This window comes from Mustela nigripes, chromosome 2 (assembly GCF_022355385.1).
Source record: "Mustela nigripes isolate SB6536 chromosome 2, MUSNIG.SB6536, whole genome shotgun sequence".
Classification (NCBI taxonomy): Eukaryota; Metazoa; Chordata; class Mammalia; order Carnivora; family Mustelidae; genus Mustela; species Mustela nigripes.
The window spans coordinates 92,908,545-92,921,126 of NC_081558.1; the positions used below are offsets into that span (position 1 = coordinate 92,908,545).

The 12,582-nt window shown below is 38.3% G+C and overlaps 1 protein-coding gene across 3 annotated transcripts in view; it reads right to left on the reverse strand.

Moving 5' to 3' along the window:
• Positions 1-12,582, reverse strand: part of STAG1 (STAG1 cohesin complex component) — a 428,530-nt gene that overhangs the window by 105,141 nt on the left and 310,807 nt on the right. For all 3 annotated transcript variants that reach the window (XM_059390978.1, XM_059390976.1, XM_059390977.1), the window contains 2 exons: positions 4,871-4,969; positions 4,286-4,365 (listed from right to left, as the gene is read on the reverse strand). In XM_059390978.1, coding sequence (XP_059246961.1) covers positions 4,286-4,365; positions 4,871-4,969 — 179 coding nt within the window. The remainder of the gene's footprint in view (positions 1-4,285; positions 4,366-4,870; positions 4,970-12,582) is intronic.

A 12,582-nucleotide genomic window follows, 5' to 3' on the forward strand; every position in this document is an offset into this window, starting at 1 on the left:
CAAGACAATTATTCTATGGTTTCATTCATATGTGGAACATTAGGAATAGTGTGGAGGATCACAGGGGAAGGGAGGGAAAACTGAATGGGAAGGAATCAGAGAGAGAAACAAACCATGAGAGACTCTGCTCTGGACTCCGGGAAACAAACTGAGGATTACAGAAGGGAGGAGGTTTGGGGGGATGGGGTAACTGGGTGATGGGTATTAAGGAAGGCACACATTGTGATGAGCACTGAGTGTTATATGCAACTAATGAATCACTGAACACTACATCAAAAACTAATGATATATGAAATAAACAAGGACACACAGGTGTATCATTAACAATACAAATCTTAAAACTTCAGATACTTCCAACAAAACAGGTGGTAAAGTCGAGTCTTGTTTGTTTGCTTGTTTGTTTGAGGGAAAGATCCTGGTAAGTTTGTGAAATTTATAAGGAAAGAGTAACTACGGGGTCAAATATTTTAAAAACAGACTTGAAAAGGAAAACACATCAAAGGAATAGGTACTTTAAATAAATTCAAAGTAATGAATGTAAATAAAGAACTATATACACAATTACAGAGGTGTTTTTAAAGATTTGTTTATTTGAGACAGAAAAAGAGAGCTTGAGCTCATGAGCAGGAGGGGCAGGGGGTAAGGGACAATCTCAATCAGACTCTGTGCTGAGCCCAGAGCCCAATGCAGGGCTCAATCTCCCAACCCCGAGATTATGATCTAAGCAAAAACCAAGAGGTGGAGGCTTAATGAACTGTGCTACCCAGGCGCCCCTAGGTAGTTATTCTTAAACATATTTAGAAAACTCAGAATTGACCAAACCACTCAGAACACATTCTCAAACAATACGATATAAAAATGACAGCTTAAAAAAAATCTGATTCGGAAAGAACAGAAACATACCACTGAATAATGCATAATTAAACCAATAATCATAAATGTAATAAAAATATTTATCACTAAGTATCTATGAAAATATTTTATATTCAAAATTTTTGGGAAGTAGTAGTGCTTTAAAGTATATTTACTACTTTAAGTATAATTATTAGAAAACAAGAAACACATGATGCAAAAGAAGATAGTACTTTAAAAGGAATAACGAGATAGACAAATCTCTGACATGATGATCAAGAAAAAGATACAAATAAAATAAAGGATGAAGAGAAATTATTAAGTAATAGCACAATTTTATGAAGTAATAAAAGTATCAACTACAGGGTGACTTGGTGGCTCAGACGGTTAAGTGACTGCCTTTGGCTCAGTCATGATCCTGGAGTTCCAGGATCAAGGAGGACTTGGTCCTGCTCCCTGTTTGGCAGGGAGTCTGCTTCTCCCTTCTGACCGATCTTCCCATCTCTCAAGCTCTCTCTTGTTCTCTCCCTTTCAAATAAATAGGTAAAAATATAAAACAAGTAAAAAGGATAAAAATATCAACTACAAAATTTAAAGACTGTGATGAAATTCATATATTTAGAAAGTTTATAAAAAGTCAAAATTAGTACAGTAAGAAATAAAAGTTAGATAAACACTAAATTAAAATTGTTAATCAAAGACCTTTTCCTTAAAAGAAATTCAAAACTAACATGGCTTTAACAAGAGAATTCTCTCAAATTTCAAGGAAGGATTAATCTCTGCCACAGAAAAAATGGTTTCAGAACAGAAGGGCAAGAAACTACCAAAGACAAATTTTACAAAGAAAGTATAACCTTGATTTCAAAGTTGGATAAAGTACAAAAAATACTCTGTCAAATTTACACATAAACACAGATGAGAAAATCCTAAATAAGATTTTATATATAACACTGTACTCAAGCAAAACACAGTAAAACCAAATGTATTATGTTCAAACAAGACTTATTCTAGAAATACATGGGTGGTATACCATTAGACAGTATCAATTTCATTCAGGCTCATCAAGATTTGAAAAGAAATTCCCAGAAAACTCAGAATACAATGCAATTTCTATCTTACATCAAAATATCTATCTCAGAAATTACAGCAACAAAGAACTTTAAATACTTTCCTAGAACAAGAAAAAAAAGATCCACTCTCAGTGGTAAATTTATAGTGCTAAAAGTCCGGCTTAATGCAATGAAACAAGAGAACAAAGCAAAAACTTTAAGGTTAAAAAAAGAGACAAAACTGAAATTGTTTGCTGGTGATATATAATAATTTACATATAAATCCAAGAGAATCAACAAACCATCAGAATATGTAAGACTTCTAATAAGTTGCACGTGTAAGACTAACATAAAAATTAAACATTTCTATGTCTTGGCAATAATCAAGTAGAAAATATCTTTAACACTAAAAACTAATCACATTACAAAACCATAAAGAATTTAATAATTAATCTAACATATGAAAAAAAATAAACCTTGTGTAGAATACCTAATGAGATATGAATAGAGAAATGTATCATTTATACGTATAAGTGACATATAAAGAATAGAATTCTTTCCTAAATCTATCATAAAATTCAATGTTTTATTAGAGAGTCCTGTTCCTCAGCCACAGATCCCAACAGTTAAAACCAGAAACAAGACAAGAGAGCTTAAATCTAACCAAACGTTCAAAAGAGCAGGCAGATAGCACGTAATCATAGGTAAGGATCAGTATGTGTTTAGCCCACATAACGGGCTGAATTATTACACTTTCTTCAGGCACTGATGAAGGTGTTTCTGTAGTGACCAGAACATCCCTTTTGGCAGATCAAAAAAGCTCTGGTAGTAAAAGAATGCCTGGAAGACCACATCCCTCACATCCCCTTCCCTGCCCATTATGTGGCTGAACACATACTGACCCTCAAACCATGACTGTGTGCTCTGTCTGCTCTCTTGCACATACACCCCGAACCTCTCTTTACAGAATTCTAGGTTTCCACTTGCTGGTGAGGTTGGTTGTTAAGACCTGAGACTACCATGTCCCCTGCTCCCTTTCTCTTTTCTAAACCTTCATCTCTTGAGAGTTAATGGCCTCTCTTGCAATGAGTTTACCAGAATTTGTTTGGCAACAGTGTTGGCAAGCCTAGCTAGGAGCTATGTTTTCGATTTGTCCAGCCCCTTCATTATTCCCTGGAAGGAGTAGTTTGGCACACAAAGGCTTGCCCATTTGTTTCCTGAGTTAGCGGTTAAGATAGATCTTTTAGTAACAAATGTAGTCCTAATATTTAAAATCCCAGCCATAGTTTTTGAGGAATTAGACAGACATACTTTAAAAAAAAGTTCATACAGAAGAAAAGTAATCCAAAAGTAGCTAGTGGATTTTAAAAAGAAAGGCAAAGAAGGAATCAACCAAAAAGAGGAGGGCTTATTTATGTCATATACTGTATTATAAAGCTATAATGATAAAGAGTAGGTACTAGATCAGAAAGAGGTGAAAAAAAAAATCAAAACAAAAGCCTGAAATAGATGGTTATTTCGAATGTGATAGATACAGTGTAACAAACTGGGATGAGGATTTGTAATGACTTTGCTAAGACCTACATTCTCTCACATTCATTCTTCCCAGATTTTAGTCAAAGCTCTATAGATAATTACTGCTATTTAAATTTTTCTATTATTTGAACGACACAATTTAAATGCCTTATTTCCTTTCTCATAGGTCTATACCATTCCAAAGGAGCCTGTCTGAAAAACCTATCCCTTTTGAGGCCTTCTCTCTCTCCCCCTCTTTTTTTCTTTTTTAAAAGAGTTTATTTATTTATTTGACAGACAGAAATCATTAAGTAGGCAGAGAGGTAGGCAGAGAGAGGGGGAAGCAGACTCCCTACCGAGCAGAGAGCCCGATGCGGGGCTTGATCCCAGGACCCTGAGATCATGACCTGAGCCGAAGGCAGAGGCTTAAGCCACTGAGCCACCCAGGTGCCTCTCTCTCCCTCTTTTTAAACAGAAAGTTACGGTACTTTGCTGGTATTTTTTCTGAACTGCGTAAGAGAACGTTTACATGGAACTGTCAAAATGAAAAAAAGAAAAAATAGTAAACATTTTGTTTCAAACCTAACCTTAAAGTGTAAAAGTAGAACCTAAAGTAGTAAGACATACATTAGTGTTATATATGTGAAGTACATCAATAATACAAGAAAAAGACATTAAAATACCAAGATTAAATTATTGAAAAAAATTTTTTTTTTCAAGTAGGCTCGGTCCCAGCATGGAGCCCAGTGCAGGGCTTGAAATCATGACACTGAGATCAAGACCTGAGCTGATATCAAGAGTTTGACACCTAATTGACTGAGCCACCCAGGTGCTCCCAATATTAAATTATTAACAAATATTATACTTACTGAAGTATCAGAGTAACCAGTCGAATAGCTTCAACAGCAACATCATATTCCTTATCAAGTGTCATTGATACAATGCGATCCTGAAAAAGAAATTAAAAATCAAACCAAACATGAGCAGAAAATAAGATGGGACAGACCTAAGGCAGTATCTTTGGGAAGTACACGCAAGACTAATGGTACATTAAATGGAAAGCTTTACTCTTAAACCCTTATTACCACTGTCATACAGAGGAGGTTATTAGTATAAATGTTCATAATCTAAAATAATTCTCATCATCTAGCACTCCCTAACACGAAGACAAATAAACCTTAATGTGCAAAATATTATAACTATAAAAAGAATTATAAAGAAAATGTTCTTTTAAGCAGGAGAGCCTTCTATTGAAGGCAATAAATACGAACTCATGTTGGCATAACTTTTTTAAAGGAGAAATTCATTCACCTATTTAAGACAGGTTTATTTAAAGAACATGTAGTAAAGAATACGTACTAAACACTTGTTATGGTAATGTTATTTACTAAACTATCTTTAACTAGCATTTTAAAAATAAAAAACAAAATAAACTAAGCATTCTTGATGCTTACCTTGAATCGGTTAGTGAATAACTCCAATTTGGGGAATAATTCTCTATTGGTATATAGACTCTGCAGAGCTTTCAAACATTTCAGTCTGACTTCTCCTTGCTTCAGGAATACAAATAAAAACACAACAGAAGTAGTCAATTCCATGCCAAAGAAGTTGAAAAGATTTAAGCATATGTGAAGATTAATTATCAGCTTATCCATTTAATTTACATCATACTGTAATTCAACCAATGGTAGAACTTAGCAATTGTACAGTCTGTGTTGTACTTCTATTTAATTAAAAATGCACTGAACACCCCTTGAGAGTAAGCTACAACTTTTTCAAATATTTATTAACTCTGACTCAATAGAGTATTTCCTATGTTGTACTGTCACATTCTGAGAAAAATTTTAACCTATGATTTTAATTCCAGAAGGCTATGCTGATTTGCCCTTATATAACTACTAAAATCCTGTAGAAAAAACTAATTTCATATTATAGGATCATCATTTATTCATTTAACAAATATTTTCTGGGTTCTTTTTACAACCTAGAAAGAGGAGAGTTAAGAAAACAGGTAAATATTCTTTTATTTAGAACAGAGGAAAACGGATAGAGTGACATAATGAGGCTACTATTTATTAGTGGACTATCTTTAATAAAGTCATTAACTTGGAGTAGAAAATGTTGGTGAAGATCATGAGAAATCACGATTATTAGAAATTTAGCCAATTCGCTCAACATATTCAAAGGACACTGGCATTTTTTTTTTTTTTTTGACACTGGCATTTCTTTTAAAAAAAAAATGTGCTATAACAGAAGTCGAAGTCCTAGAAGCAAACAAAACTAATCTATTTCCAATAACACAGCTTATTAGCAACAAGAAAGATGACAAGTATATTAATCACTCTGATACTCAATTTCTCATTTATAAAATGATGGTAACCAGTTTCATAAGCAAGGATTAATGCAGATGTATGCTCGTCAGGGATTATTATTACTATTATTATTTTTTAAAGATTTTATTTATTTTTGAAAGAGAGAGAGAGAAAGAGAAGGACAGAGCACACAAGCAGTGGGAGTGGCAGGCAGAGGGAGAAGCAGGTTTCCTGCTGAGCAAAAACCCAGATGTGGGACTCCATTCCAGGACCCTGGGACCATTACCTGAGCTGAAAGCAGACACTTAATTGACTGACCTACCCAGGCATATCTATTATTTTATTTTATTTTTTTAGAGAGGAAGGAAGAGGCAGAGGGAGAGAATCTTAAGCAGGCTCCATACCCAGCATGGAGCCTGGGGGAGGGGGAGGAGGAGCTCAATCTTATGACCTGAGCCAAAATCAAAGTCAGACACTTGAGTGACTAAGCCACCCAGATCCCCTGCTGGTCAAAGTTTAACAGTAAGTTCTGAGGGGTGGGGCCCTAAATTGTTTCATTTGCATATTTCTGTGATGTAAACACTCCATCCCCAATTTCCAGCTACCAATGAAATGTTACTGAACTCGTATTTGCAAAGGGATGTGCATAATAACTCTCTTGCAACCTGATCAAGTGTTCTCTAGTGCACTACTGAATAGATGATGATGTTTGTTGGTAAAGTCACTAGGACATAGGAGGTACCTGGGACACTTGTAGTAGATGCTCTTAATAACCAAACTGGATTCCCATATTCTATTAAACGAGGCTAATCCTCCCGCTTACTCCTGTGTTGACTTGCTAATGGTTCATATCCACACTTTTCTCTGGAGATCTGCTCAGGGTTGAAAAGAATCACCTGGCAGAGATTCCTGGGAGGTTATGCTCCACACTGCCCTGTCTACACCCTTTCCCTCCCTCCAGGATGAGGCTCATAGTCAGTGGAGAATGATAGAGGATAAAACAGCCTAACCTCCTTGTTTCAGGGCAGGATAACCTTTAAGATAACCTTTTAATATGAAATTAGTAATTAAATATATGCTACAGAGTGCTGCAGGAATAGGACAGCAAGAACCAGGAAAATATGCTGGTGGTTGCTGAAGGTGTGGTTAGAGAAAATAAGATATGGGACAGTTCTTGGATACAGGGCACTCTCCTTTGAAATAGGACGTAAGGCTCTGTAAGGGCCTTTGGAATGGCCTAATATCTTCTAATATCTTACTGGGTAGCTCTAGAAGAAGCAATGGTGCATATTAAATGACACAGAGATAACAAAATCATTGTGGCAGACTGTGAAGGAAGGAATTTAAAGACACAGGAAAGCATGCCAGAAAGGATCTATTATTAAACTCAGAAGACCTACCAGTTGAATATGTTCCTCACAAGGGCTCTGAGAATACTCTGTTTAAAGGAAACTACTAGTGATACAGGCATAGTCCTTCCTGAGAAGATTCACAGTAAGTGTGTTCTATAGTTTAAGGCTGACAGAAGACACTCAAAAAATTTATCTTTTTTTTTTTTTTAAATTTAGCTTCTGATAGCAATGGAGATATGAGCACAGAGTAGCACAGACAAGGTAGAATTCTCATAACTAGTAGATGCTGATTGGGGGTGGGGAGGCATAATAACTTTAATGGACAGCAAAGTCAGAGGGCAGTCCACAGAGATCTATGGAAATGGCTCACAGGACATGGTATTCCAGGAGGCAAAATAGGGGGGAAGCCAACAAAAGTATTACGTGATACATATACTTACAAAAAATCAACAATGGGTCAGCAAAAGACTAAGGACAGCTGTCCCAACATAAAATCACAACCCTAGATCTAAGATAGCATGTAAACAGTTTCCTCACTTCTCTCCAATTACAGATTTGAAAATAAGGCCATCAAAGATGAAATAAGTCCATCTACCTAAGTTCATACACCCAATTATAAGTAGAGAAGAGACATTAACTGAATTTTATCTCTACTTTGTCCAGTGATGCCTCCTAAATCTTGGTTCTTTATCTGTAACATGCCCTGCCTACACTACAGGAACTTAACAAATAAGATGGTACCCATGACAGTACTTCCGAAAACTGTGTAATAACTGATATGAAAACTCCAGTTGCCTTTTAGATAACTGCTCTATTCTGGGGCTCAACTATATTCTGCAAGTTATTTCTATTATACCATCTAAAAGCTTTGTTGTTTTTCCATTACACAAAATCCGACTGAAATGTGAATACTACTTAACATAGTGCCTAACACATACCTGCTCCTCAATAACTAATTTTTTAACGATTTTTACTAATTATTTTGGGTCCCTTGGCTATTAGTGCCCCAATGACAATAATTAAAACAACAGCTTTGGGTAGTTTTGAGGAGGATATAGTTACTTATGATAGATAAGTCCACATGGGCTTCTAGATGGGGTTCTTTGGACCATTTTGGATGTTAATGATTGTGGTTCCCACCACTGAGTACATAAATAGGTATTAACATTTTGGCTGTGTGTGCTACTGAACACCATCACCACCTCAAGGGGTGGGCACCACAATAAGGGCAGACTCAAGCATTATGGACAGGGTATATTCCTTACCAACACCATGCCTAAAGCATGGCACACTGTTCAACAAAAATACTGAAAAGGACATTATTCTGTTAATTCAACACTTAAGATAAGTAGAGGTGCTATTAACCACCCTGTTAAAATTTCATAGCCCAGTCTGGCCAGTCAAGAAGGCCTCTGGACCTCAGAGGCAGACAGATTATCACAGGTTAAACATGGACGTTCCTGCTTGGGACCCTGACATTATCACCATTATCACCTGACATTGCCACCTTCATGGTGGCAATCCATATGGAAAACTTGTACACTGTTTCTGCTCTGGCTAATGACTTTTACTTGGTTCCTTTGCAGGATAAGGATTAGGACCAAGTTGCATTCATACAAAACAGTCTGCAATATGCCATTATTGAATGGGTTTGATGAAAAATATATGGCTATAGTGCTGTACTTGGTCACTGATAGAATGATTAGTGCCAATTTGAATATAAAACTAGACAAAGTCTTGAGCCTGGCAAAGCAGGTGCAATTGCTAGGGGACACTTGAGTAGGAAACCAAAGTATCCCAGAAACAATGAAACAATACAGGCCCTAGCAGCACCCACTAATAAAAAGGAAGCCCAACTGCTAGAGGGCCTCTTTGGGTAGTTTAAATAGCATGTGTCCCATCAGGGTGCTTTCTTGGCTCCCTTCATTGAGATGACCGCAGAGTAGTCAATTTTAAATGAAGTCTTGCAGCAGCAGACCTTAGAGGCTGTTCAACAAGCCATGGGCCAGGCACAGCTTTTGGAACCTTTGAAACTTGTTAGTCTGATGGAACTGCAGGTTTCCACAACCCCTCTACATACTGATTGGTCTGTGGCAGCAGGAAATTGTCACTGTGTTGTACTGTCCTCATGGACTCTGAATCTGAAACCTCTAGAAGCTACCACCCCCTGCAAAGATTTATTTATTTGGGGGGAGCAGAGGGAGAGAATCTCCAAGCAGACTCCCCACTGAGCATAGAGCCCAACGTGGGGCTTGATCCCACATCCCATGAGGTGGAGACCTGAGCTGAAACCAAGAGTCAGATGCTTAATCGACTGAGTTACCCAGGAGCCCCGCAATATACCTCTTTTGAATGACATTTCTTTGCCTGCTCTTGGGCACCAATAAAGATGGGGCATGGTACATCTAGAATGCCACATATGACACTGCAACCTGAACTACCCATTTTCACTTGGGTGATGACAAAGCCTACCAATAAAATTAAAAAGGCTCAACAAAGTTCAACCATAAAAATGGAAATGGTACTTCCAAGATCAGGCCTGGCTAACATCCCAAAGGACTAGCAGGCTCCAAAAGCAAAGAGCCAGCTTATCAGAAAGGCATAAACAACTCACAGAGAATGCTTTGGCCCCTCCTAAGGCTACCTGGGGCACAAGATTAAAAAATGTGCAATAAACCATGGTTTACTGACCACTCTGTGAAACTAAAGCAGATAGGGTCTGCAGAGTTGCAGATGCCATTTGGCCAATGGATGGACATCTTTTGACTGAGACAAGATATGGACATTCTACCCAACGGGCCAAGAACTGTGCTATGGTGATGGCCATGCAGGTCACCCCTACCACCATTCCCTGTTCCATTTTCACCAACTCATGGGCTGTTACCAATGGTCAGGAGAATGGCAACTAAAGGCCTGGACTATTAAGGGGATGTCCTGTGTGTGGAAAATAACTAAGGCAGCAGCTTGCTGTCTGGGATGAAAACATGTATGTCACTCATGTGGATACTCATGGGAAAAGACCTTTTAAAATAAAAACATAAATAGCGCTCTTGTGGCAATCCAGCTTGTGCCAAGCAGGCTGCAACAATCTCCCAGTGGGTACATCTGTGAACTGGACATGGGAGTCTTTTCTGATACAAAAAATGTGATAAAGCTCCCCCTACACCCAAAAAATGTGATAAAGCCCAACAGATGACCCTGGAAGACACCAAGACTAATGATGCAGTGCAATCTTGTGATTCTTCTCAATATACTCATATCATCTAGGAGGAGAACTGGGACATATGAATCAAGGACTGGGACCAACCTCGGTCTAGGAGATTGATCACAATGTACCCCCAGACCACAGCCATGCACACAGATGATGCCTCATAGCCATTCTCAGGCTAGAGTATTATTATTCCAATCTGACATTTGAATGCTGGCTGAAATTCTCACAGCTGTCTTTGAATAAAACTTATGTCATATTTTTGGACACCCTGTAAGATTTCACTCTGACCAAGGAATATCCTTCATTACCCAATTGAGACCACAAACGGGCATAATCCCATGGAAATGTACTTTCCAATGCACACTATCACCAGCATGCCAATAAAGCCACTAAATGAATAAATGATTGATTTACACACCAACTAAAGAAAGAATACCAAGACAGCCTACTAGTGGATTGGTACCCTCATCTGACTGTATGGCTGTATGGCTACTAAACAATGCACTGTAGTGCAAAGGAAACACGGCCCTACAATGCATACTGGAAATACTGAACTTGGATGGGGTGAGGGTGGAGTAGGTAGATATGTGTTTAGACTGTGCCTACAAAATCCCAATTTCAGTATACCAAATCATTCCTTTTGTCATTTGGGAATGTATGTCTTTGGGGGTAGTTTACAGTTCTGCTGTCATAGCACACCAGACATGGCCTCCTGATTCTAATCTGGATGTGATGCTTCCTCCCTTGGCACCTCCCTTCTATGGGAAACCACAAGTGTGGGAGACAAAACTAAGAAGTATCATGGTGCTAGGGTCCTTCTAGTAGTGTTGGGAACATTTGACCCTTCAAATCAGGTGGGTGACATTACTGGACAAGTCAAGATTATGCAGCACATGGCCTCCCTTTTGGGATTGGCCAACTGAGGAGAACAAGTCTGGGTCAAGCAATACACTGGGTGCTCAAAAAGGCAGTAAGTACCATTAGGATTGGGACAGATAGCATGGGTTGTAATACCCAGGCAACTAACACCCCAAATAGCAGACTAGGACCTTTCAGGCCTCAGAAGGTTCATGGAGTGAAAAACAGGTAGGAATAATATTCTTTCTTCTCATTTCTACAGTATCCTTCTACAGAATGCCTGGTATAACCTTGATAAAAATCAGTACATCCATAGTGAATGAAGGCAAACTTAACCAATGCTGGATTTGTCATTCTGAATAAAGTTCCTTTTATCCTACACTCCCACTGTAATGGACATGGTCAATACACAAGAACTCAGATGTTCCTCAAGCTATCAATGGGTCAGATCACCAGGTGAGTCCTTCAATACAGATCCAGATGCAGGCATACTCGAGTCCCTTGCTTTAATATTATCTATGATGTGACAGAAAAAGACCCCTGTACCAGAATGGTTATTACTGATCTATACTGACATTCTGGAATTGGAAGTCCAATACGTAACTTTTCTCTCTCTGCAATCACAAAGCAAAAGCAGGCTGGGACTGTATATAACTGAACTAGTATTATGAGAACAAATCCCTGACAGATGTCACCTGCATCCCTCTGGGTTATATGTTTCTCTGTGGACTCTAATGGACAACAAAATGTATGCCTCCAAGGGAAAGATTTTATTGCCTCATCATCCATGTCAAGAACTGCACAGAGGGGTGGAAAGGATCCACTTTGCCAACACACTACAGAGTGGTACACAGTTCTCTCCCAGGAAGACAAATTAACCACTGGTTTCATTCAATTATCCAAATTCAAGTATGGGTATAGGTGTATGGACCCTAGAAAAAATGGTATTATGTCCTTAACCATGGTAGAAGTAGTTAATGCTACTGTCTAAGCCATACAAGATCAACAAGACTCAGTGAACTCGCCAGCCTACATGGTGATAGACAGCCCTCAATCATATGGGAGCAGAAGAGGGTGGTGTTTGTATGACTGCCAGCATTTTCTGCTGTGTATATGTCAACAATTCAGGTAAGTTAAAATATGAGCTGGTAAATATCCACACACAGGTGGGATGGTTATTAGCAGTACATTCACAATCCCCTCAGACTCTGTTTTTAACCTTTTTAGTTGGCTTATTCCAGACACCTGAGGTTCCTACTTGAAGATAATTCTCAAAAGAAGCCTAAACATCCTCCTGGGTCTGGCTCTCTTAATCAACCTGGTGAAGTGCCATCCAAATGACAGGGAAGCTTTATGAGAAATCCACATCCACATTGGTTGTTCAAGGACCCTACGGGACCCAATTCTTGCTCCAAGTTTGGGGTGGGCAATGG